The sequence below is a fragment of the Apis cerana genome, linkage group LG15 (genome assembly GCF_029169275.1).
Source record: "Apis cerana isolate GH-2021 linkage group LG15, AcerK_1.0, whole genome shotgun sequence".
Taxonomy (NCBI): Eukaryota; Metazoa; Arthropoda; class Insecta; order Hymenoptera; family Apidae; genus Apis; species Apis cerana.
Window position 1 is genome coordinate 3803949 of NC_083866.1, and position 22805 is coordinate 3826753.

The 22805-nt window shown below is 26.2% G+C and overlaps 2 protein-coding genes across 6 annotated transcripts in view; one reads left to right on the forward strand and one right to left on the reverse strand.

Moving 5' to 3' along the window:
- LOC107998023 (Y+L amino acid transporter 2) overlaps positions 1-14756 on the forward strand; it is a 27304-nt gene extending 12548 nt beyond the window's left edge. The window contains exons 4-12 of one of the 3 annotated variants that reach the window (XM_028666784.2): positions 3924-4049; positions 5872-6010; positions 6694-6817; positions 7085-7285; positions 7634-7708; positions 8567-8726; positions 8809-8901; positions 9255-9310; positions 10098-14756. In XM_028666784.2, coding sequence (XP_028522585.1) covers positions 3924-4049; positions 5872-6010; positions 6694-6817; positions 7085-7285; positions 7634-7708; positions 8567-8726; positions 8809-8901; positions 9255-9310; positions 10098-10100 — 977 coding nt within the window. In that variant the 3' untranslated portion in view covers positions 10101-14756. The other 2 variants (XM_028666782.2, XM_028666783.2) reach the window with 2 other exon arrangements.
- LOC107997984 (G protein-coupled receptor kinase 2) overlaps positions 13526-22805 on the reverse strand; it is a 28246-nt gene continuing 18966 nt past the window's right edge. For 2 of the 3 annotated variants that reach the window (XM_062085613.1, XM_017056957.3), the window contains exons 4-7: positions 21472-22378; positions 21120-21257; positions 20691-20819; positions 13526-20402 (exon numbers count right to left, since the gene is read on the reverse strand). In XM_062085613.1, coding sequence (XP_061941597.1) covers positions 20307-20402; positions 20691-20819; positions 21120-21257; positions 21472-22378 — 1270 coding nt within the window. In that variant the 3' untranslated portion in view covers positions 13526-20306. Of the gene's footprint in view, positions 20403-20690; positions 20820-21119; positions 21258-21467; positions 22379-22805 lie in introns of those variants that run through there. The other variant, XR_003697729.2, reaches the window with a different exon arrangement.

Sequence of the window (22805 nt, forward strand, 5' to 3'; positions counted from 1 at the left end):
TATTGGTACATTGTATAGAGTGATTTAGTAACTTTTGGTGTTTAAGATGGTAATTGATATTTGTTGTTAGTTGTAATAGTAAGAGAAAAATTTGATTCAATGCTGTAAACCGCACAGAAGTTAAAATTATTATTATATAATATTATTATATACTATTAATCTGTTTTGATTATTAAACTTAATTTTGATATGAGCTATTTGACCAATATTCTACAAGTTGATTTGATAATTGTTGGAAAGTAAATGATTCATAATGGTTGATTCATTGATTTAATGATGGAAAGAATAGGGGAGTTAAAAGGGACTATTAGCAAATTTGCAAGAATTAATTTACATATGTTAACAGTCATAGTATACAAAATTATCTTATAAATCTATAAAGTATGTATCTTATAAATCTATAATTTTTTTTATTCTAATTTAATTGTCCTGAATTAGTATATTCATTATAAAACTTCAAACTCAAAATTTCTTTTCTAATTTCAAAAATAGTTAAATAATCAAGTTGAATCGTTATATTGTTATAATCTCATTAATTTACAAATTCCTTCTTTTATCATGATTTCAAAAATTGATTTTATTCATTCACTTTCCAATTCCAATAATTAAACAATCAAATTCTAAAAATAATTGAATAATTATATTGCTACATTATACAATTTTAATTTATAAAATTCTTTTAGTCTTTTATTATCATCCCAAGAATAATTAATTTTTAATTATAAATTCTATATTTATATTTCTATATTCATTATAAATAAAAAAATGCAATAATCAGAGCAATACGAGGGACTCGAATCATAGAGGACAGCACTGGCGAATGCAATACAAAGAAAGAATAGTCGGGGACGAAGGGGAACAGGGCGGAAAGTCTCGCGATATTCTTCGAGATGTTGCATCAGTCTGCATTTCTTATTTTTTTTCGCTAACGAATCCATCAAGGACGAGGAGTACGGTCTCAAATTGCAAGAATCAAATTGCGGAATCTTTTTCGCATTCGTACACCTAATTTTCACCATTGCGATCAATGACCTTCCTTTCGTTTCTATTTCAAAGCCTACTGCCTATTCACTGATTCAGTCAAAGATTGAAAGTTTAAAATATTCATTGACTTGTACAAAAATTCATTGAAATATTATTTTTCTAGCTATTTTAATTAATAGATATTATTGGAGATTAATCTAGATTTAGATTTTTTTCAGAAAATTATTTAAATATTTAATTCAAGATAATCAATTCAAGATAAAAAGTTTGAAAAGGTATTAGAAAAATATATCATTTACTCATTTATTTTTTTCATCTTAGAAATTTATGGAATTGAATTTGATAAAAAAATATTTAAAATTAGATATTTAAAAAATTTGGAAAGAAACATGTTTAATATTGCTAAGAATTTATCAAGTTCAGTATAAGAAAGGAGGTTCATACACGTTGAAAACGTAAGACCTGTAACTGATTGCATCAGAATTTTGACCCTCGAGGCCATGACACTGGAAATGCATTGACTATTATATAAAACTAAATTATCCTATCCTTTCAGTCAAGAAGAATTATTGCTATTAAACAATTTCTATCAATTATCATATTATCACATTATCATTTTAGATATTATGAATTTATTCTTGAATAAATAAAATATTTTTATACATAATATTTTAAAATTCAAATTTAAATTAATTTAAATAGATTAAATTTTACAAAATAACAAAATTATAAATAATTATAAATAATTTTTTTTAAAAATACACTATATAAAAATATATAAAAATTTTGAACTTTTAAAAAAATAAAAATAAAGAAAAGATAAGATAAATAAGAAAAAACAAAAATAATTAAATAAAAAAAAACAATTTATCTAACAAATTAAACATTTATTAATAAACATTTTTATATATACAAAATAAACATTAATTAAATATTAATTAATTTTTTAAATTCTCAATTTTAATAATAATTTTTTAAATTACAATTTTACCTGAACTCTAAAACATTGAAAAAAAGTAAACAGATTAGAGTAAAAAAATAAATATAACATATCATTTTTAATAAAAAAGAAAAAAATATATGACAAATGAAATATTTATGTAATTTTGAAGGATTATCATAGTGTATCTGATCATAATCTATCGAAAGTACTAGTTTTTTTTCTATTTATCAAAAAATAGATCTATAATATTCATGGCTGATTTCATCCCTGACACTGTCATGGTTGGTTAGACTGATGCCTGATTAGTCTGAATACGTTACACTAATGTATGCATCAAGTAAAATTCTATTTTATAGTAATGTTATCGATTTATCTGGAGTAATTCTCTAAATAAATAAACAGTTTAACAACTGTATAATTATGGAGAATGATAATGATCAAACAGATATAAAAAAAAATTATTTATTAATCTTCAGTATTATCATACGTATTATTTTCGAGAATGATACATGTTGAAAGTGAGAGTTGTTATTATTATAAATATTTCATGTTATAAAGATATATATATTGAAGAGATTAAAGCAAAAAATAATGTTATAAAAGACATATAAAAATCGATAAGGTAATGATTAAAGAATATTTATATTAATTTTAATGATAATAAGATCGTAAAAAGAAGCATGAATATTTTTAGAATAAATTAATTAAATAACAATAGTTTTAAGTGTTTTAAAACTTTTGTTATACTTTTGTTATACATATATAATATATTTATATATTTTGTCGACTTTAGAGAATCAATTTTAAAAATTAAAATAAATACGTAAGTTAATATATAAAAATATAGGTTAAGACTTACGTATTGAATTAAGCAATGTAAATTTACATTAAATAAAATGAGTGCAATGAGTTTTATCTCTGTTTTGCTTCATTTAATTTAAATTACTTATGATTAAATAAAAATTAATAAATAATCATCAATCTATATTTTCGTATATTACATTTGTTTATTTTACTCTAGCATTAATCTTTGAAAAGTGTACATTACGAATATATTAACACACATTGTATATGTATATTATAATATATAACTATTAGTAAAATTATATTTAACAAAATTATAATTAAATTACTTAAATCTTATTATACTTAATTTTATTACATGTTATTATACTTAAATTTATTTTATTCAATATAATATAAAATAATAGAAGTAGTATTATATTCGAATATATATACATATATCTTCATGTATATTCAGAGCTATCGATAACAGTAGCAAACTAACCTAATAAAAATTCGATTGCAATAGCTCGATTGCAATCTCGATCTCCAATCGCTGAGAAACGGAACTTGTTATACGTGTTTTGTATAATCGCATGTTCATTAACATTTGGTAACCTTTTAACAATTATAATGATTGTAAAAGTTTTTTCGATAATCAATTAATCCCGTGTCATCGTTTTATGCATTCTTGAAAAGTCGTAATATTGATATAGTTTTTTCCGTTTTAATTTGATTTATTAACAAACATAAAAAGCTGATCAAAGGTCATAGATTCGCATTGTCATATTGGGGTAATTTTCTTTATGGAATAAAAAGATTTATTTTTCTTTTTAAATAAGGTTAAATGAAAATGTTATTTTTTAATGATTATTGATTTAATAAATAATCATATGAATATGATATATGGTTTTAATATATATCATAACCTTAATAATGAAATGTAATTGTAAATGTAATTATTAATGAAATGTAATTAATATTTATTTAAGTAAAAATAATATAATTTTATTTATTATTAATAAATCATTTCGTTTTTTTGTTTAATTAATTGTTATAAAAATAAAAGTTTTTATATAATAAAAATAAGTAATTTTATTAATAATTAACTGTATTTCTAAAACTAAATTTTTACTATTTTTTTATTACATCATTAATATTATTAGTAGTATCTATAGATTTTATTAATTTTCTCTAAATATTTATTTTCCAGGTATTCTGGCGTTTATTAATTGTTGGGACGTAAAATGGGCGACGAGAGTGCAGGATATCTTTACATATGCAAAATTACTCGCGCTTTTTATCATCATCTTCACTGGAGCTTATCAATTATTCACCGGTAAGTTTATCAATTCGTTACAAATTCAATTTTTATAATTTTTTTTTATCCATAATTTAAGACTAACTTTCATAATTTGACAGAATAAAAACGAAGGCAATTTTTCTTTGTTACCACACGTCATTATTACTCAATCCCTTGTTTCGGCTATATTTATGCGAAGGAAACAACCGATGCCATTGCATCAGATCGACTTTCTCTCGCGCGTAAATTGAGTTTCTTTTGTGCTCGATCATTGGAATTTATATACGTTCGATTTTTGTCTCGTCATTCTTTCTAAACCTGGCAAGAAAATATGAAACCAAGAATTCCTTCCAGCGATTCGTTCGAAACTGGATCGATATTTCATGGATTTTTAACGTTGGAAATATTGTTGGAAAGAAAAAACAGGTTAGCACTCTCTTTTTCAGAGGAAGACTTGACTTGAATTTTTCACGGTTTTTAGTTTTATGAAGATTAATTATAAAAATAAAAAAGAATGCAGTGATTGTTAATTTTTCATCTAGAATAAAATTTTTCTATAAATTAATAAAATTTTATTTTTAGAAAGAAATGAAAAATTTATTTTTTTAGAAAAGGTAAATGATTAATAGAAAATTTTTTTGAGATAGATAAACCTATTAGCGAAGAAGAGAATTATATTTTTAGAAAGAAATAAAAGTTGTGATCGTAACTAAATTTAAACGGTCACTGGTTTCTTTTAGAGAAGAATTCTTTTTACACAAAAATCAATGGATGAAGAATCTTATTTTTAGAAAGAAGTAAAAATTGTGGTAGTAGAAAATTCTGTAAATGAAAACGTTCAAATCAAATTTATAGGAAGAAATATAATTTGAGAATTGTAATTTAATTTTTTCATTCTTAAAATTAATATAATGTTTTTTTTTAAATAGTAATTTAAATAGTTAATAGTAAATTTAATTAATTTAAATAGTAATACGAAAATTATTTATTGCAATAAAGTTAATTCAAAGTTTTTTTTGAAAAAATATTAAATGAAATTATAACAATTATTTATCGAAAAAATTTGCAATGCAAAAAAATTAATAAAAATTAGATTAATTAAAAATAATTCCATAATTAACTAAAAATAAATAATCCAAAAAATTGTATCTAACTTTTAATCATTTTAATTTAATAACAAGAATTTATCGAGAGTAAAAAGTTAAATTAATGTCGAGGATCTGTTGTATTGTTTTCTCGCCATTAAAGGCAATAATGTGTTGGCAATTTCTTAAGCAAGAACGAGGAAGTTCGCGTTAATGTTTCACCACCTACGCCAACCCTTAAGAGACTAGTATATAAAACCGTGTTAGGTGTCTTTTCACTTGCCGGACGAGACAATTTACCCAATCAAAAAGGTGGGTTAAAGACGCGGACAATTCGAGGTGCGTGCAAGGATTCGTTTTAAATTGACTTATTCATTGCGTTCGAATGGACAGTACATATATATATATATATATATATGTATTTACATATGATTGAATATTATCGACGTGAGAAACTTTTTCTTTCGATATGTTATATTCAAAGCAAATGAATAGAAAAATTAATCATGGAACTATTGAAAAAATAAATTATTATAATATATATAAAAATATTCACGACATTAAATTTCAATCTAAATTTATCAAAATAGCTTTAAATTTTTTTTTATTTTTATTTAAAAATACATTTTAAATTCCTAAATTGTTCAATTGTTAAAAGCAATAAAAAATGTGAAAAATATTTTTTTTTGTATTCAAAAGAAACGAATATGGATACATATCATGGAATATGTATCATTAATTGATGATTGATCAATTTTATTCGTATTTCATAGGGCATACAGAATATTTTACGTTCGACAACACGAAGACAGAAGTGACATCGATAGCACTTAGCTTTTATTCGGGATTGTTCGCTTATAACGGCTGGAACTACTTGAATTTCATCATCGAGGAATTGAAGGATCCTGTAAAGTAAGTGACTGATAAGTCATTTCGTTAAATGCTTAAAAAAAAAGCAATCTCTGCTAAAATCTAACAATGCAGATGATTAAAAAATAATTTTGCAATTTATTTGAGGAAATATATGCATATATAGTATAATACTGGTATAATATATTTTCTAAATTTATTTGGAAATAAATTATAAAATGATTGACAAATTTAATTAAAATAGATAAATATATTTTTCAATTATTTTTAAATTATAAAATAGAGAAAAATTAGAAACAAAATTACACTTATTGATTTCTTATGTAGAATGATTTTTTTTTTAAGAAAAATCTTTTTCAAGACATAATATTTTATTTATAATATATAATATTTCTATTATTTATTGCAAAGATTTCAATTTATTACTAACTTACAACTAACTTCTTTATCTTTTTACACAAATCAAAAAACAATAGATTCATCCAAACAATTATTTCAATATTTAAAAATCTCGATCACAATTATATGCAATAATTAATAGATGTTATTGCAACAATCTCGTGTATCTATTAATTAAAACAGAGAGTCTTAATCGATTTGCATATGAGGTTAAATTGAAAACTTTTATCCTACATTGCACAAAATTAAATATTTTCGATTCTCATAAACAATTAATTGAAAATGATTTTTGGATTTTTTTATATTTTCTTCTTTTTTCTTTTCAGGAATTTACCAAAGGCCATTGCAATCTCGTGTGTCCTTGTTACCACGGTCTATGTTTTTGCAAACATGGCATTTTATACGACACTGAGTCCGATGGAAGTTCTTGGCAGTGAAGCTGTCGCTGTTGTAAGTTTATACAAAAAGTAGAATGAAATTAAATTCCTACTTTATTATTATATATATTAAATTAATTTCAAATAATATCAGTAAGAAAAATTAATATATTTTATAAATAATATTGTATTATTTAAAATTATTTAAAAAGTGAGAACAAAAAATTATTAATAAAAACCTAATTCTTTATTGCAATGAAATAAAAAAAAGAAAGAATTATAAAATAAAATTTTATTACACAAGAAACAATGATTTCATTTATTCATTTATTTTTTTCAGACCTTTGCGAATCGTTTATTCGGAATGTTTGCTTGGACGATACCAGTGTTTGTCGCTCTTTCCACGTTTGGTGCCGTAAATGGAATTCTTCTTACTTCCTCCAGACTTTTTTATGCTGGCGCTTGCGAGGGTCAAATGCCTGAAATATTGACAATGATTCAAATTTCGAGGCTCACACCTACTCCTGCTGTTCTTTGCATGGTATATTATTTTTTTCTATTATTTTTTAAATTAGAGAAAAATTTCTAAGACAAATATGATAATCGTTATTTAATAAAAATATAATAATAATTTTTTTTTATTCTTCTTTATATATTTGATTGAAAATTTTATTTTTGTATCTTTTTTTATATTTTATTAAAACTATAAAATATCAAGGATAATGATTTTTAAATTACATAGAAAGATATTTAAATTTTTTAATTAAAATTATTTTTTTTATCTTTTGAGAGAAATGAGATTTTTTAAAAAATATTGACAATAATCTAGTAAGATTGAAGAAACTTATCAATGTGAAGGATAATTGGAATCTTATTTAATCTGTTGCAGACTTTGTTGTCAATGCTATATCTTTGCTCTTCAGACATTTTTGCCCTCATCAATTATGTTGGCTTTGCTACTTGGGTATGTAAGATTTACTATCAGAAATTAAGCAATAAATTTCATTTTATTTTATTCTATATAACGTTGAAAGCATTTCTTCTGAAAGCATTTAAAAAAATTATATAAATTTTAAAGAAATTTATTACGATATATTATCTTTTTTTATTCAATGTTTTTTAGAATTAAATTTTCACAAAATGTTATCTATTAAAAATTTATTTAAGATATTGTTTATTTAGAATTTTTCATTCTTCATCCATTTCTTATAAAAATAAACTTCATATTTATTTTGGACAAAAAAATGAAAGAATACTATTATTAAGATCTCTTTAAGAAACTCTATCGTAATATCAATTTTACACAAAACTTTTTTATTCGAGTAATTATTGAAACAATAATACGAAGCCGTGTGCACAGTTCGCAACAATTCTAATAAAATCGTAATTGTTTCTCATCATATTCCAAGAAATTGCATTGAACATAGGCCACATATAGAACACTAATACCTGTCTCGCTACAAAGCGAAAATTATTAGCAACCGGACGAGTGACAATTTTCTAATTGGCTCATACTGCTCAGTATAATTGACAGTATTGTCCGACTTTATAGTGGGATATAAAATATACTCACCTTGTCGTATCGTCTGACTGTTGCTTTAAAATACTTATAAACACATTTATTTTGCTCATTCATTTGCTAAAACGTTTGTTATCATTGTTTGTTTTAATTCTCATGATTATAAAAATTGAAATGCAAACAAAAATTTAATGAAACTAGAAAAATAAGGAAAAATACAATAGAATAAAAAATTGCAAAAATTGATGATATTAAAATATTTTGAATTTCATTTAAAAAATGGAATACTTTTTCTTATTGCAGTTAAGTATAGGTGTCTCTGTTTTGTGCCTACCATGGTTGAGATGGTCTCAGCCGAATTTGTCTAGACCTATCAAAGTGAATCTCTTCTTCCCCATAATCTACATCCTCGCAACCCTTTTTGTAACTATTGTACCCATGTACGCCAGTCCTGTGGAAACAGGTATATGTCATTTGGAAAATTTTTTTATAATTACTTTATTCGATGGATACATTTAATTTAAAATAAATTTGATTTTTTTTAGGATATGGTTGCTTAATGATCTTATCATCCATACCTGTATATTTTATATTTATCGCGTGGAAAAATAAACCGAAATTCTTCCAGAAAGGAGTCGGTAAGTATAAGTTAAATAAATTTATAGGAGAAAAAAATTCCATTACAAATAAGATACGGAATAGATCTAATATCTTATGGAATTTCGTATTTCAAGATCGTGCGAAAAATCAGATATTTTTATATGCACACAATTGTTTTTATATAGCACTGATGATAGATCTATTTTATGCGTAGTCTGTGGTTCTATTAATAAATAAAAATATCCAATTGGTCATTTTGATAAATTAAATTAGTTTGATAGTTATAGTTGAGTTTTTATAGTTCTTCTTAAGTTATCTTTATCTTAAGTTATTGAAAAAAAAAATAGGATTTTTTGTTCCGTTTCTGTTTAATTGCAATCTATTCCCGCAGGCGCCGTTACCAAAACATTGCAGAAGATGATGGTAGTCGTCGGACCAAAGACTAAGGTTCAAAAAAGAAAAGATACACTTTGACATAATTTAATTCTCTTCATGTCACGCATGTTTAGCATTTGTTAATTTTTAACATCGATTCGCCTAAGCTTATTGTTTTTAAATTATTATGCATGTTTATTATTATTATTTTATTTTACAAGTATAATTTTTATGAATAACATATATATTATTAAATATCAGTCTTATCATCTTGTGTAGTTTTTTAGTGTATTATAATTTTCATATTCATAATCAATGTTTAATTGTTTAGGAAAAAAATACTTAATCAATATCTTTTTTTTAAATAATAAATTTTCATAAATGGTTTTTTTCAAATGTTGAAATTTTCAGCAGAATTTTTTAAATCATATTTCGTCTGAGTTTGCTCAACATTATTCTCTTTTACGTTTGCATGTGCACTCACATAATCAGTATCACGCACACTACTCGTACAGTGCTCTTATACAGAGTATTGTTACTAATTATGACTAATTATTGATTATGAAATTGGTCATATAACGAAGTCCGACTGCAGATTTTTTTTAATTTTTCGTAGTGTCGTCAATCAATTGATTTTAAAAATTATTGAATTAATTATCTTTAATTATCTCTTATTTAAAACAACAAGTTGAAATTTTTGAAAATAAAAATTATTAAATTTAAAAAAATAAAATTAAAATTATTTCAATATTTGACGACACCACATGAAAATTAGGAAAATTTTTACTAACCATCTTTTTCTAGAACACTCAATTTAATATAAATTAAAAAACTAAATAATTATAATTGTTGTTTTCAGTAAGCACCACAAAGTTCCTGCAGAAAATAATACTGGTTGTTGGCAAGTCGAAACCCGCTCAGGTTTAACCGCATCTAGAACGGATCCTCAATCTTTACAACGATGACTTCTTATTCCAAGAGAACCAAACATTGCTCAGAGAGCAGTGTTCTTTCTTTCAAAAATATTTTTTCATATTTATCTGGAGAAAAAATTTGAGAAATTTATGTAGAATTTGAAATAAGACTTCCAAATTCATACATAATTGACTCCAAAAATATATGATTACATTAAATATTTATTTTTTATTAATATTTTATAAAAAATATTTTTTTTATAAAAAAGAAAACTTGATATCAATTTTTCATATATTTATTATTTTATTCTAGGATGATACTTTGATTGTTTTAAAGTGAAATTGTTTCAAAAATATAGTGAAAAATCATATTTTAAAAATTATGTATTATAGAATTTAGAATCTAATATAAGTTCTACAAAAATTCTCAAATTTGTGACAAATTTAATAAAAAAGATATAAATTTCAGAATGAATACATTCCAACATTACTAATTATATAAATTATATTTCAAAATTTGATATCAATTTAAGTAATATTTGTTTCTCTGAGCATAAAAAGGTATCCTGACTAGAGGCAGCCATATCAAATCAGGACGCCTGTTAATAAATAATCTCAAAGACTGGTTCTCTCGTCTGGTTGTCATCTTTGTTAAACTGGTATGAAAATTTCCGCGGTAATTTATCATTGACGCGTTTCCAAAGAAGGTATAACATCATAAATAACTAATGACCACAATATTGTATTTTAACATAAAAAAGCACTGGCAAATAATTGTCAGAAGGAAATATGATTTACTCCTTCATTGAAAACGTGGATACGATTTGAAAGAGACATTTTATTGTTATTATATACCATTTCATTGCACATTGTATCATCTTCATTTTTTGTAATTCCAGCCTTCGTTTCTTACATTACTGAATAGTAGTTTTAATTCACCTTTGACTGTAATTATTTATTTTTCTTCTTTTCACTTCCTATAAATATTTAAAGACATTAATTCTTTGTAGTCCAAATAATAGATATCAATTTGTTTCAAATTATTTTTATTATATGTACGTTATCTATTTTATATATATTACAATTATATAAGATATTAAAATTAGAAAAAGAATAAAAGATAAAAACAAAATACGAAAGACAATTCTATGTTGGACTACAGAGAATTAATTATATAGTTTTATATTCAGTCATTCAATTATATTTTTTAATTAAAAAAAAAAAAAAAATAGTGAAACGAAGGATGGGAATATTTTAACGCGCTGGCACTCGATCGCATAATATAATAATCATGTTTTACTGCCACTATTGTTGGCGCGTACATTGTAAGTACATTATAAACACATCATAGATTTATGAAGCTCTAATTTTACGAGCAAAATTTCCATAAGAAAACCAGACAACCACTCGAGTTACTCTGACTATTTGAATTCCTTTTAATTTACTTTTATTAGATCACGTGTTTAATCGAAAATCTAGTTTTGCATCTGTTTAAAGAACAGAGCAAACTTACGAGCATACGAATTTTAGGATTTTTATACTTTTTTAAGCGTAAGTTGAAATCCTTAAAAAAGTTTTTTTTAGTTAATCACCTAGAATTCATATGTTTTTAATCATTCCTTCTATTTCCTTTTTTTTTTTTATAATGAATGCATGCAGTATGAATGTACAAGAGATACTTTGTAAAGAATTGTGAAAGATTGTATTGTGAAAGATATAATGTGAGTTTTAATCTTCAACTGGTAGGATAGGCTCAAAATAATGTTTTTAAAATCTTATGTGTAGATATATATAATTATATTATGCATATATTGTATTACGTTAGATAATATTAGAAATATGTACAAAATGTGAATTTATTCCATAAATGAAAGTTTATTTTTTGTACTTGATGGAAGAAATATAGTAAATAAGGATGTTACCAAATCTACGATATGAAATATAATATAATTTATAAAATATACATATAATCAATTTGCTTTATTAAATATTATAATTCAATAATAATTCCACTGCATTTCTTCCATCTATATAATAATAATTATTTACTATTTTGTATTATTTTATCTTTAATTTACCTCGAAACATGAAACGTACTATAAAAAAATTGATTTGTAAAAAAAAAAAAAAGAAGAAATAATGAATTGAATTAATTAAAATGAAAGAGACCTCAGCCAGTTGAGGATTGACGATTCTGCTTATATTTAACCGTTGATACAACGAAAAAATTGCAGAATATAGATGTCGCAAAACTTTCTTTTAATCTTTATTAAACATCAGACAAAATATTGAAAGAAGAAATTATCAGATAGCTCGTAAGATTGTCCTGTCCAATTAACGAGTCTCATTTAGTCAAACTACTTAATGCTTTATCACATCTTCCATCATTCATGAACGTCATTGTTTATGTATTGTGATTTTTATGTATCATGTGCATGTACACATGAGCATTTTTATTTTTGTAAATATTAATTCTTTGAAACGACGCACGGACATTTCAAGTAAAATTTAGGAAAATTTCTTTCTTCTTTAAATTTAGGAAATTTAAAAATGCGACGATTATATAACTTATTTTAGTATTTTAACATATCCAAAAAAAAAAAAATTTTAGATACAAATTGTTTCTTATACACATATTGCTTTTTGCTGGTCTAAAAAAAGTTATCATGTCGTTGCATTTTTTTTTGATATTCAACAGTTTTTAATTTTTTTTAAAAGAAATGAAGAAAGAATATATGACCAGTGATTTTATTTATCTTCTGAAAATACTTACAAATTTTGATAGTTTTTACAATTTTGAAGTTTTTTTAATGAACGAAAATCCATTGAAATTTTTAATCAAGATGATTATTTGAAAAAAAAAGGAACAATGCGAGAAATGATAAAAATTACTTTTATCAAAGTCGAGAGAAATGATAAAATTTCAACATATCTGTAATAAAATTATTCTAGGACCAAGTTTTTTCTAAAAAATGTTCTCTTGGAACCAAAACTCGCCTGAAAGAAATGAAAGAAACGTCTTGCTGCGTCCACGCATAAGATTTTAAAGTAACTTAATTTTATCAAAACTCGACGATTCGGTTATTTCAAATCCTTTTTTCAAAAAATATATCTGGTGATCAAAATGTCTAATGTTCAATATAATTTTTGAATAAATTTATTTTTTATTTGAATAATCAAACGAATAGAAAATATTCTCATATATAAAAAATTAAATTGAAAAAAGTATGACTGATCTGAACAATAATTTTTTTTTTCGATATTTTTTAATTTTTATATAAATATTTCCATTGAAAAATGTTAGTTGCATAGAAAAACGAATCGTTGATGTATTCGATCACAATTAAATTTAGTTTCCCGTGATTTATCTATGTTTTTTTTTTTTTTTTTTTTTACTTACGGGATACATTTCGACGATCATAGCAAATCTGCATGAAAACTCATCAGGGTGTCTATCGACGCGTGGCCTAGTCAATCCTCGACATTTCAGTATTTCTGATGTTAGATCTAAATCTCGGATCTAGATCAGAGTATTTAATAAACCAAGAATAGTTGTAAAAAAGCTAGGTGAATCTCTTTCGAAAAAAGAAAAACATTAAAGAAAAAAATTTGAATAAAACAGGAAAAATCGAAACTTTCAACAAATTTTAATCACAAATTTTTGCAATTAATTATACTCAACTATATCACTCAATTTGAGATAATTTTTTCTTTGAAAGATTCAATTCTGAATCGATTAATTAATTTAATCCGTTTGATTATAACGATTATAGGTTATATTTTAAAAAAATTTTGAAAGAAGAAGAAAGGGAGAACCAGTGCTATGACTGACACTAGCGATAGCAATTTTTTAAATAAGTTATAGTTAGAAAAGGAATTGTATTTTTTTACAAGCGTCGATGGCCACTCGGACACACGTGACAATAAGCATTTATTAATTAATTAGTCAGCAGTAAGTAAGATAAAAAAATAACGAAAAAAAAAAAAAGACAAAGAAAACGAAGAGTGAAAACATTCGCCAGAATTCGATATTTGTATTATTTTTATGTTGAAAAATACCAGCGTGTATTTGAAATAGCTTGCGAAGAAGAGAAAACATGTTTAAACAATTTATTCTCTCGTGATTGCGTTGTTTTCATTTGAATTTCCAAAATCTTCGATATTGAAAATCGAGATTAAATATTTAAATAAAAAAGAGAGGTTGTATTATTTTTATATTGTACATATAATAATAATATAACAACGTAGAGGCGAAGTAGAATGTATTGTGAAAAGAGAATGGATGTTGAGGGTCATAAGTGAAATTGATTCTTAAAAATAAAAAAATCTTCTATAAAAAAAAAAAAAAAGAATTATGATTAAATGATTATTGATAAAAATGAAAGTAAACGGAAGATTGCTTGGGGAAAGAGAGTGATATTAAAAAATGAAAACATTGCAATCACATTTGCGAATATATAAAATATATGAATTCTTGTTGAAATGATTAAAAAAAAAAAAAAAAGTGTAAAAATCTGGCAATAGCTTAGGATCTAGACGAGAAAATGGAAATTGGAGATCTTATGAGACAAGCAAATTGTGACAATATATTATATTGTATAATACGTGTGTTACTTCCGCCAATCCCTTTCATCCTGTAACATAATTTCTTGTTAAAATAAATAATATCAGCTTTGTGAAAAAAAAACAATGATATCGTACAAAAAATAAGATATGGTTAATAAGCTTCTGCAATAAAAAAATGTTGAAAAAATTTTATGAGTACAAAATAAATAAATAAATTAATGAATGTAAATGTAATATAAAAATATTAAATGTTGCAAAAAAATATTAGAGACATTTTTTTGACAAAAAAAAAAAAAGAATACACTTGTATCATGATGAAAGGCCTTGAAATATGCATACTATGAAGTATATTAAGTATATTTTCAGTTGAAAATATATTGGGAATAATTTTATAATGGGCTTCAAATAAGTAAAAAGATTTTGGTTATATGCGCGTCTATATTTGTATGTATAAACATATAAGTTATAAATACATAAAGCTTATATATTTATAACTTATATACAATATATATATGTATATTTATAATATTTATAGCTTTGTCCACAATAGTTGTACAACATATAGATTACAAAAGAAAAATTTCATTTGGTTTCGTCGACGCGTCAGGAACAAAAATTTGCTTCTTCCTGTTTCAATAGATACATTAATTTTATTAGAGACTAACAAGAAGAATGAAAGTATCAAAAAAAAAAAAAAAAAAATCATTTCTAAAAATATCAATTTTCTAAGACAATTTCGGTTAATACTTTTAATAAGATTTGTTTCTAAAAAGAGAATCATAATTTTGTGTTAAAATTGGTTAAAAAGTTATTTTAATTTAATTGCACAATTCGTTTTAAAAAGATAGTGCCATTTTTTTTAATAGTGCCGTTTTTATATTTTATTAATTAGAATTGCCATCAAACATCAAATTTAGTCTCTTTAGGTCAAGAAGATTCATATAATTCCATGAACTTTCATCGAAACAATAAGATTACTATTTCTTTCTCTCTTTTTTTTTTTTTGACAATAATTTAATTTATCAAAAAATATTTTTGAGCGATATACGATTCATTAGAATCGAGAGTTAAATGAAAAAAAAATTCGCAAAAAGAAACCGAAGATATCGTCGATGAGACGCAGGCAAAAAACGTGGGAAATTAAATCAGCGATTAATCGCATAATCTAAATAGCTAAGTTGCTTTTTTAAACTGGCCTCGATCCAACGAGGATTCACACAAATCTGGAGGTAATAGTATTTGTAATAAACAGTATGAAGTAAATCAAATCAAATAAATTATCATCCATCAAAATAATTATCATATATCAAAATAAATCATTAATTTTTTTTATATAATTACAAATTAAGAAAATTATCACATTAAAAAATAATCATTATCTATCAGATAATACAAAAATCAATTTTTTATTTTCTATAAAAAAAAAAAAAATAAAGAAATTAATTCATTTCAAATACTATTTTAACCTCTATTTCACTCACTTCATAGGAAATCCGTTTCGAGAATTCCATGGCGAAAAACATTATATCTATACACGTCATTCCATTGCATTTTAGTCTTTTATTTTACGCAGTTGCACGTGGCAGCGGATAAAAAGGAGTGTGGAAGAAGGTATGCGATATAAATACAATGATAATCTCACGCGGATATTTCCGCCGTCTCGAGAAAAATTCCCCATAACAATGGAGGTTTCTTCTTTGCTAACGCTTATTTCTTTCTTGCACCTATACAAACACGCATATCTACTACTAATTAATCGCTTCCTATTCATTATAGAATTATATAGCTATCGTTTAATATCGCTATCGTATATATTATGTACAAAGGAGAACTTTCACGTGCTTGCACGGAGCCTCTGCATTACTGACTCTTTTTCTCTCGAGATTATCGAGGCTCCTTTTCGGGGAAATGCAATTATCATTCTCCGATGACAAGAGTCATCATATAGTCATTGCACCAATTACAAAGGAATAACAATAAGCGATTTGACAATCATATGTAAAATAATATTTTTTATTAAAAAAAAAAAAAAATAAATAAATAAATTTTAAATTTGTTCTGAAAAAAAAAATTTTGTTCAATTAATAGAAACAATTAAATCAACATATTATTTATACGTTGGAAACTAATATAGTTATAAGTAAAAATATAGAGAGCTAATTAGATTTTACAACTAATAGTTATTCCTATGCAATTTAATAACTATAAACGTCTCTCAGAATGTCCAACTTCCACTTGCACTTAAATCATCATAAACGAAAAATGAAACAACAATATACGACATTTGCACGAAAAAGTGGAATGATTTAATATTTGCGTCATCATTTTCCCTCTCTATAATTGACCAATAAAAGAACATCTCGTTCCCTATCTCGTTCTATCAATATAATATGATATAGAAAAATGACTAAAAAGAAAAAGGAAAAGAAGAAAAATATTAAATTTCTATATAATTTATATGATGTAAAAAAATGAAAAAAAAAACTGGCGAATAAACGAAGATATACATCTTCTAAAAGAAGAAAAAAAATATTATCTGACGGACGTTAAACGAGATTCTACGGCAATTGTCTGTCAGAATTCGAGGTACTTACTATACACGAGAATATTTCTTTGTCTGTTTTGATACGTACGAGTAGCGTCGTCTTTATTTGTTAGACACGATCGATCTTTTTCCTCGAATGCCCGGTAGCTCGCAAAAAGATTAATAAATTAATAAATGGAGGACATCAGACAAAAATCACAGTTGAAAGCACTGAGAGATTCCTTTTATAATCGGAAATATCTGGACGATACGATGATATCCCACGAATGGAAATCGAACTACCGGTACTTTTGCTTATACGATATTCTTTTTCCCCGGTAATTAATTGTTTACATGCTAACTTACGATATTAAGAGTAATGCAAAATTACGTAACTAATTTAGAACCATCTCGACAATTCGAAAATTAATCTAATCTTCAATGATCTTTTAGTAATTTTTTAATTTTTAGATATAGGTTATAAATTTTCTAAATTAATTTAGATAAGTGATGGACAAGTCACTAATTTTTTGAATTTCTCCATAATTCATTACACATATTGTGCGATCTTTTTCTCGTCGAAATAATCTGGAAAGATTAAACGATTCTCGATATTGTCGTAGATGGTTAAATAATGAAAATTCTACCGCAATTTGTACGAGAGACACGGTGTTGCATTGTGAGCGATTACAAACTCGCAATTCGACCAATAAACATTTTTATCGATTTTTTCTCAACTTATGAAATCGATACGAAAATATCACTTATCGATCGAATCGAGTTGAATGATAGATATGATCAATAGGAGGTCGCACCGTTATTCGTGGATTAATTAATAATACATATTTTTTTTTTTAAATTACTAAATCGGTACCGCTGAGACATACACATTTGTTTATCCTAAATACGTAATAGTATATAAATATTTCTAGTGAATGGGCTGCTAAGTAAATACTTTATGAACAAATTATTCAATAAAAATCATACATAAATTATCATTATCTAAAATAATTATATCAAATTGAAATTATATATCATATATACATACAGATACATATGTATGCATACATATACAAATCCATAAAAATTAATTACTTATCAGTCCATTCATGATTTATCTCGGCCTTATGTATAATACAATATTTATAAAATAAAAAAAAAAAAATAAAAAAAAAACAAGAATCAAAGACTAATAAAACGAGCCACGTAATTGCAACGATTTATCAATAATCTTGAAAGAGATTACTTTTTCTTGGTTCGCTATCAGCCTCATGTTCTCGTTTACATACTTATAGCCAATTCTTCTTTTCAATAACATAACAAATTCTCCTCGATATTATTATATAAATAAATCTTAGTATGTATGCGTTTGATAGCAGTCATATGCTTCGTTATCTGTGCGATTCATCTTTTTTTCTTGAAAAGGTCTTGGAAATATTCGATCAAAGAATATGTTTTAATAAACTATGAACTGAATCATTTATAAAAAAGAAAACTGAATCGCATATCAATTTGTGCGTATCTCAGGACGGGTTTCTCCTCGTTGAAAACTATTCGTACTTAAAAAGAATTATATATATATACACGCAAACATCCGTCAAAAAGTAAAAGTATCAAAACACAGACTTTTAACGCTCCTTAAATGCATCTATTCGGTTCGAGTTTCATTTGAGAAGAAAATTGAACTAATTAGGCAGTCGACGATTACACTGCTCACAAAATAATGAACTTAAATTGTAATTTATATCATAATCTGGAGTTTTCAAGATAATTTGAGTATAGGATTCAATGACTATTTTGAGCAATGCAATATACATTCCAAAATGAAATTGGAAGATTGTCAATCAAGAAAGAACACACTGATTATAAATAAATTTTGATTGAATTTTAGATTACGTTTTTCTGTATACTAAAAATAATCAGAGGATCGTGTACTCAAAAAAAAAAAAAAAAAAAAAATTAAATACTAGGAATATCTTTAAAAGTAATACAATAATAAAAAAAAATTATCTCTAGTCACATTATTCTAACACAAGCGACCCTGTGATTATTTTAAGCAGCGAATATAATTAATTTCAAGTAAAAAATTAGTTAAAAAATTAGAATGCCTCTGGAACTTGCTCCAAGAAACGAAAGAAATTTTTTTCGGTTCCATCGGAGCATTTTTCTCACAGTATATTTTTATCATATTGCAATTTTCACGCGTATATTTTCTTTATCCGTTAATAACATTCTTACTATCATTATCGCATGTGCACGCGCCTATCGACTGCTCTAAGTACACATACAAAATTATATGCACGCGACCCCAATTACCGATATGTAATTGCGCCATTCGTAAACATATTTACGCGAACATTGCATACATGCCAACGTATGAATGCTCGAAATCACGCTCGTATTCATGTGCATTAAGTGTACATAGACCAATTGAATAAAGAATACCGTTCAGTAATGTAAAACATATGTAATGAGATAATACGTAATGAGAATTCAATATCCAAACGTAATTTTCCATAAATACCTACTATTGCATTTTCATTCGGCAGAAAATAAATATCAAGCGCTGCACACGCAAAAATAAATATATTTTACGACCAATTTCGTTCACAAAGAATTCCATATTTCGATGTAATAACTATATAATTGCATCCACTATTTCTTTGCAACAAGAGCAACATTTCTCTTGGATTTTTAAGATTACGAGGCGCTGCTTCTATGTTACTCTTATTACAAACGTATTTGAACATATCATTCTCGCAAGTATCAACGTATTCGTCGCTTCTTGCTCCGAGAAACCTGAGAAAACATGTGTCATGTGCTTGTAATGCTGAAAGTGCCTCTTCTCAGCTAACCCTTTTATAGATAAGTGTGAATCTCATAAGATAGCACACCAAAAATCGGCGCCAAAGTTACAGAGCTCACTCAGGCATCATTTTTTATTGTTTTTCCTGTTTCAAAGTAGCTTTGGGCAGCATCTGAGAGCTCGTCGACGTCGTCCGCAACGACGACGTCGCATAGACGACGATGTCGGTTGATTTACACTATTTGTGTTCACCTTGGATCAGCTGGCTGGCATCTCCGAGTTTTGGCTCTGCGACAATTCCAGTAGATGACACTCTGATAATGGTATTTGTCTTGTACGAGCACTTTGCTTTTTCTAGAGTAAAAAAAAAAGAAATAAATCATTATGATTATGATTAATTGATCAAATAATTTTAATGTTTTAATACACTATAAATACTATAAGAGTTCAAAAATTTTATAAAACGTCTATCATTTTTATTAACTTAATTGATTATTCGAATTCTAATTTGAAATATATACACTATAAAATAAACTACCTAGTTTGTTAATTATGAAATGGATAAATATTTCTTTTTTTAATTTCTTTTTATAGTTTAAACATCTAAGTATTCTGATAAATATATAAAAGAAAAAGATTCACCTGTCTTCGAAATGGAAAGCAGCCTCTATTTTCGTTATTTGGTGGTGGATGGTTGATCAAGAGATCAGGAGTAGGTGTGTTGTTAGGACCTAACACGTTCAGTTCCTTAAAACACTCAGTCTCTATCATCTGGAACAAAGAGGGCCAGTTTTACTGCGCAGAAAATAGAATCTCTTTGATCGAACGAAACATAAATCTTTATGATAAACGCAACTGCAATATAGATTGCTTCGAATGCTAAAACTGGTTCACTGGAACGATAGCAGACTGCTTATGACGTACAAGGAATACTTTTGGTGCACTATATTTTTCGACGTAAGTAGAGAAGCAATACATTTCGATACTATAACCATATCAAGATGTCCTTCTCCCCTCTATTTCTCTCTCTCTCTCTGAAAACCGATATCGAAAGTACGTTAAAAGATTTACCTCATTCTGCCATGGGATAGACACGCTACCGGTATTGAATTTGCTATAGAAGGTATCATCAGTGGCGTCCAAATTGACGCCTTTCACTGTAGAGAATTGCTCAATGTCCAATACATCTTTAGCATACACGGCATGAGGCTGTAAATAACATAAGTAAATGTATAAAATGTTACATAAAATTTTGACATTTTTGACTTATTCATAATAACTATTCATATTAAAGTTAATTATATTTGCTGTAATTTTATGATAATTTTACATCATAATAATTATTTAATAAAAAATAATTCCCATTATTCCGAAATAAGGAAAGTATAAAAGGCAAATTAAAATTTGAACGACACCTACTCACATCCGGCACAAACGGTGGTTCCCACATACCGGCCTCGACCCTCTTCCAGTTTAAACACTGAAAGAAGTTATGCAACTTTACTTCCTTGGCGCCGTGTCTACCGCACTTGCAACCCAGTCTGTTCTTCGGGCTCTTTTTTAATAATTGCTGACACAAACTCTTCGCCTCCTCGGTAAACTTGGCGGAATACCTTTCTTGATCTTCTTTTACCCTCCTGTCCACTTCTTCCCGCTTCACCTTTTCCTTTCTTGCACGAAACGGAGCTTGGCCCTCTATCATCTCGTACAGAAGACATCCAAAACTGAACCAATCGGGTGAAAATGTATACTTCTCATTATCAATCACTTCTGGTGCCATATATCCAACTGTACCAACTCTTCCTGTCACCATGTCGCCCTCTGTGATCTCCACAGCCAGGCCAAGATCAGATATTCTTACATGGCCATGATCATCCAGCAGAATATTTTCTGGTTTACAATCTCTATAAACTATTCCTTGTAAATGCAAATGCTCCAGGCCACAGACCACCTCGGCTGCGTAGAACCTGGCACGATTGATGTCGAAACCAGGCTCACCGCCCATGTTATAAATGTGAAACTTCAAGTCTCCACCGTTCATAATTGTCAGAACTAGACACAATGCATCCTTGGTCTCGTAGGCATACGCTAGGGACACGACGAATTTAGAGTTGATCTTTTGCAATATATTCTTCTCTATGAGTACCATGGCTTCTCCCTTTCGTTTTTTGATCCGTTTCTTTTCCAATTTCTTGCACGCGTACATTTTTCCTGTTGCTCGCACTTGACAGGCGCATACCTCGCCAAACCCACCCTTTCCCAGCACTCTGTACATACGGAAGGTCTTGTACGTGACTGGCTGGGCCTCTAGCCATTTCCATTGAAGATACCTGAGAAAAGAGAGAGCGATCGTTAGGATATGTGAAATGGCATTGATAAAACACTACAATAGTATTGCAGACAAATATTTGCCGATTAGAGAACTTTTAATGGGATGCTTTGTCGGCGAGATAAAGATACAAGTGATTGACAGATTTCATTAGAAACTAAATGGAAGAGTGGAATATTTTAATAAATCGTATTATAATATTATATGTTCAATAATTATTCATATAAATTAATTTATTAATTTAACTTTTGATAAATCACTATTAGCAATAAATTACTATTCTTTTCTTCATCTAAAGCTATGGTAAAATTTGAAATATTTAAACTGATAATGTTTCATTTAAACATTGTCAAACATTAAAAATAAATCATACTTTTTATTTAACGTTAATGGAAAATAATATTCTGCTGAATCTCTGAAAAAAATAA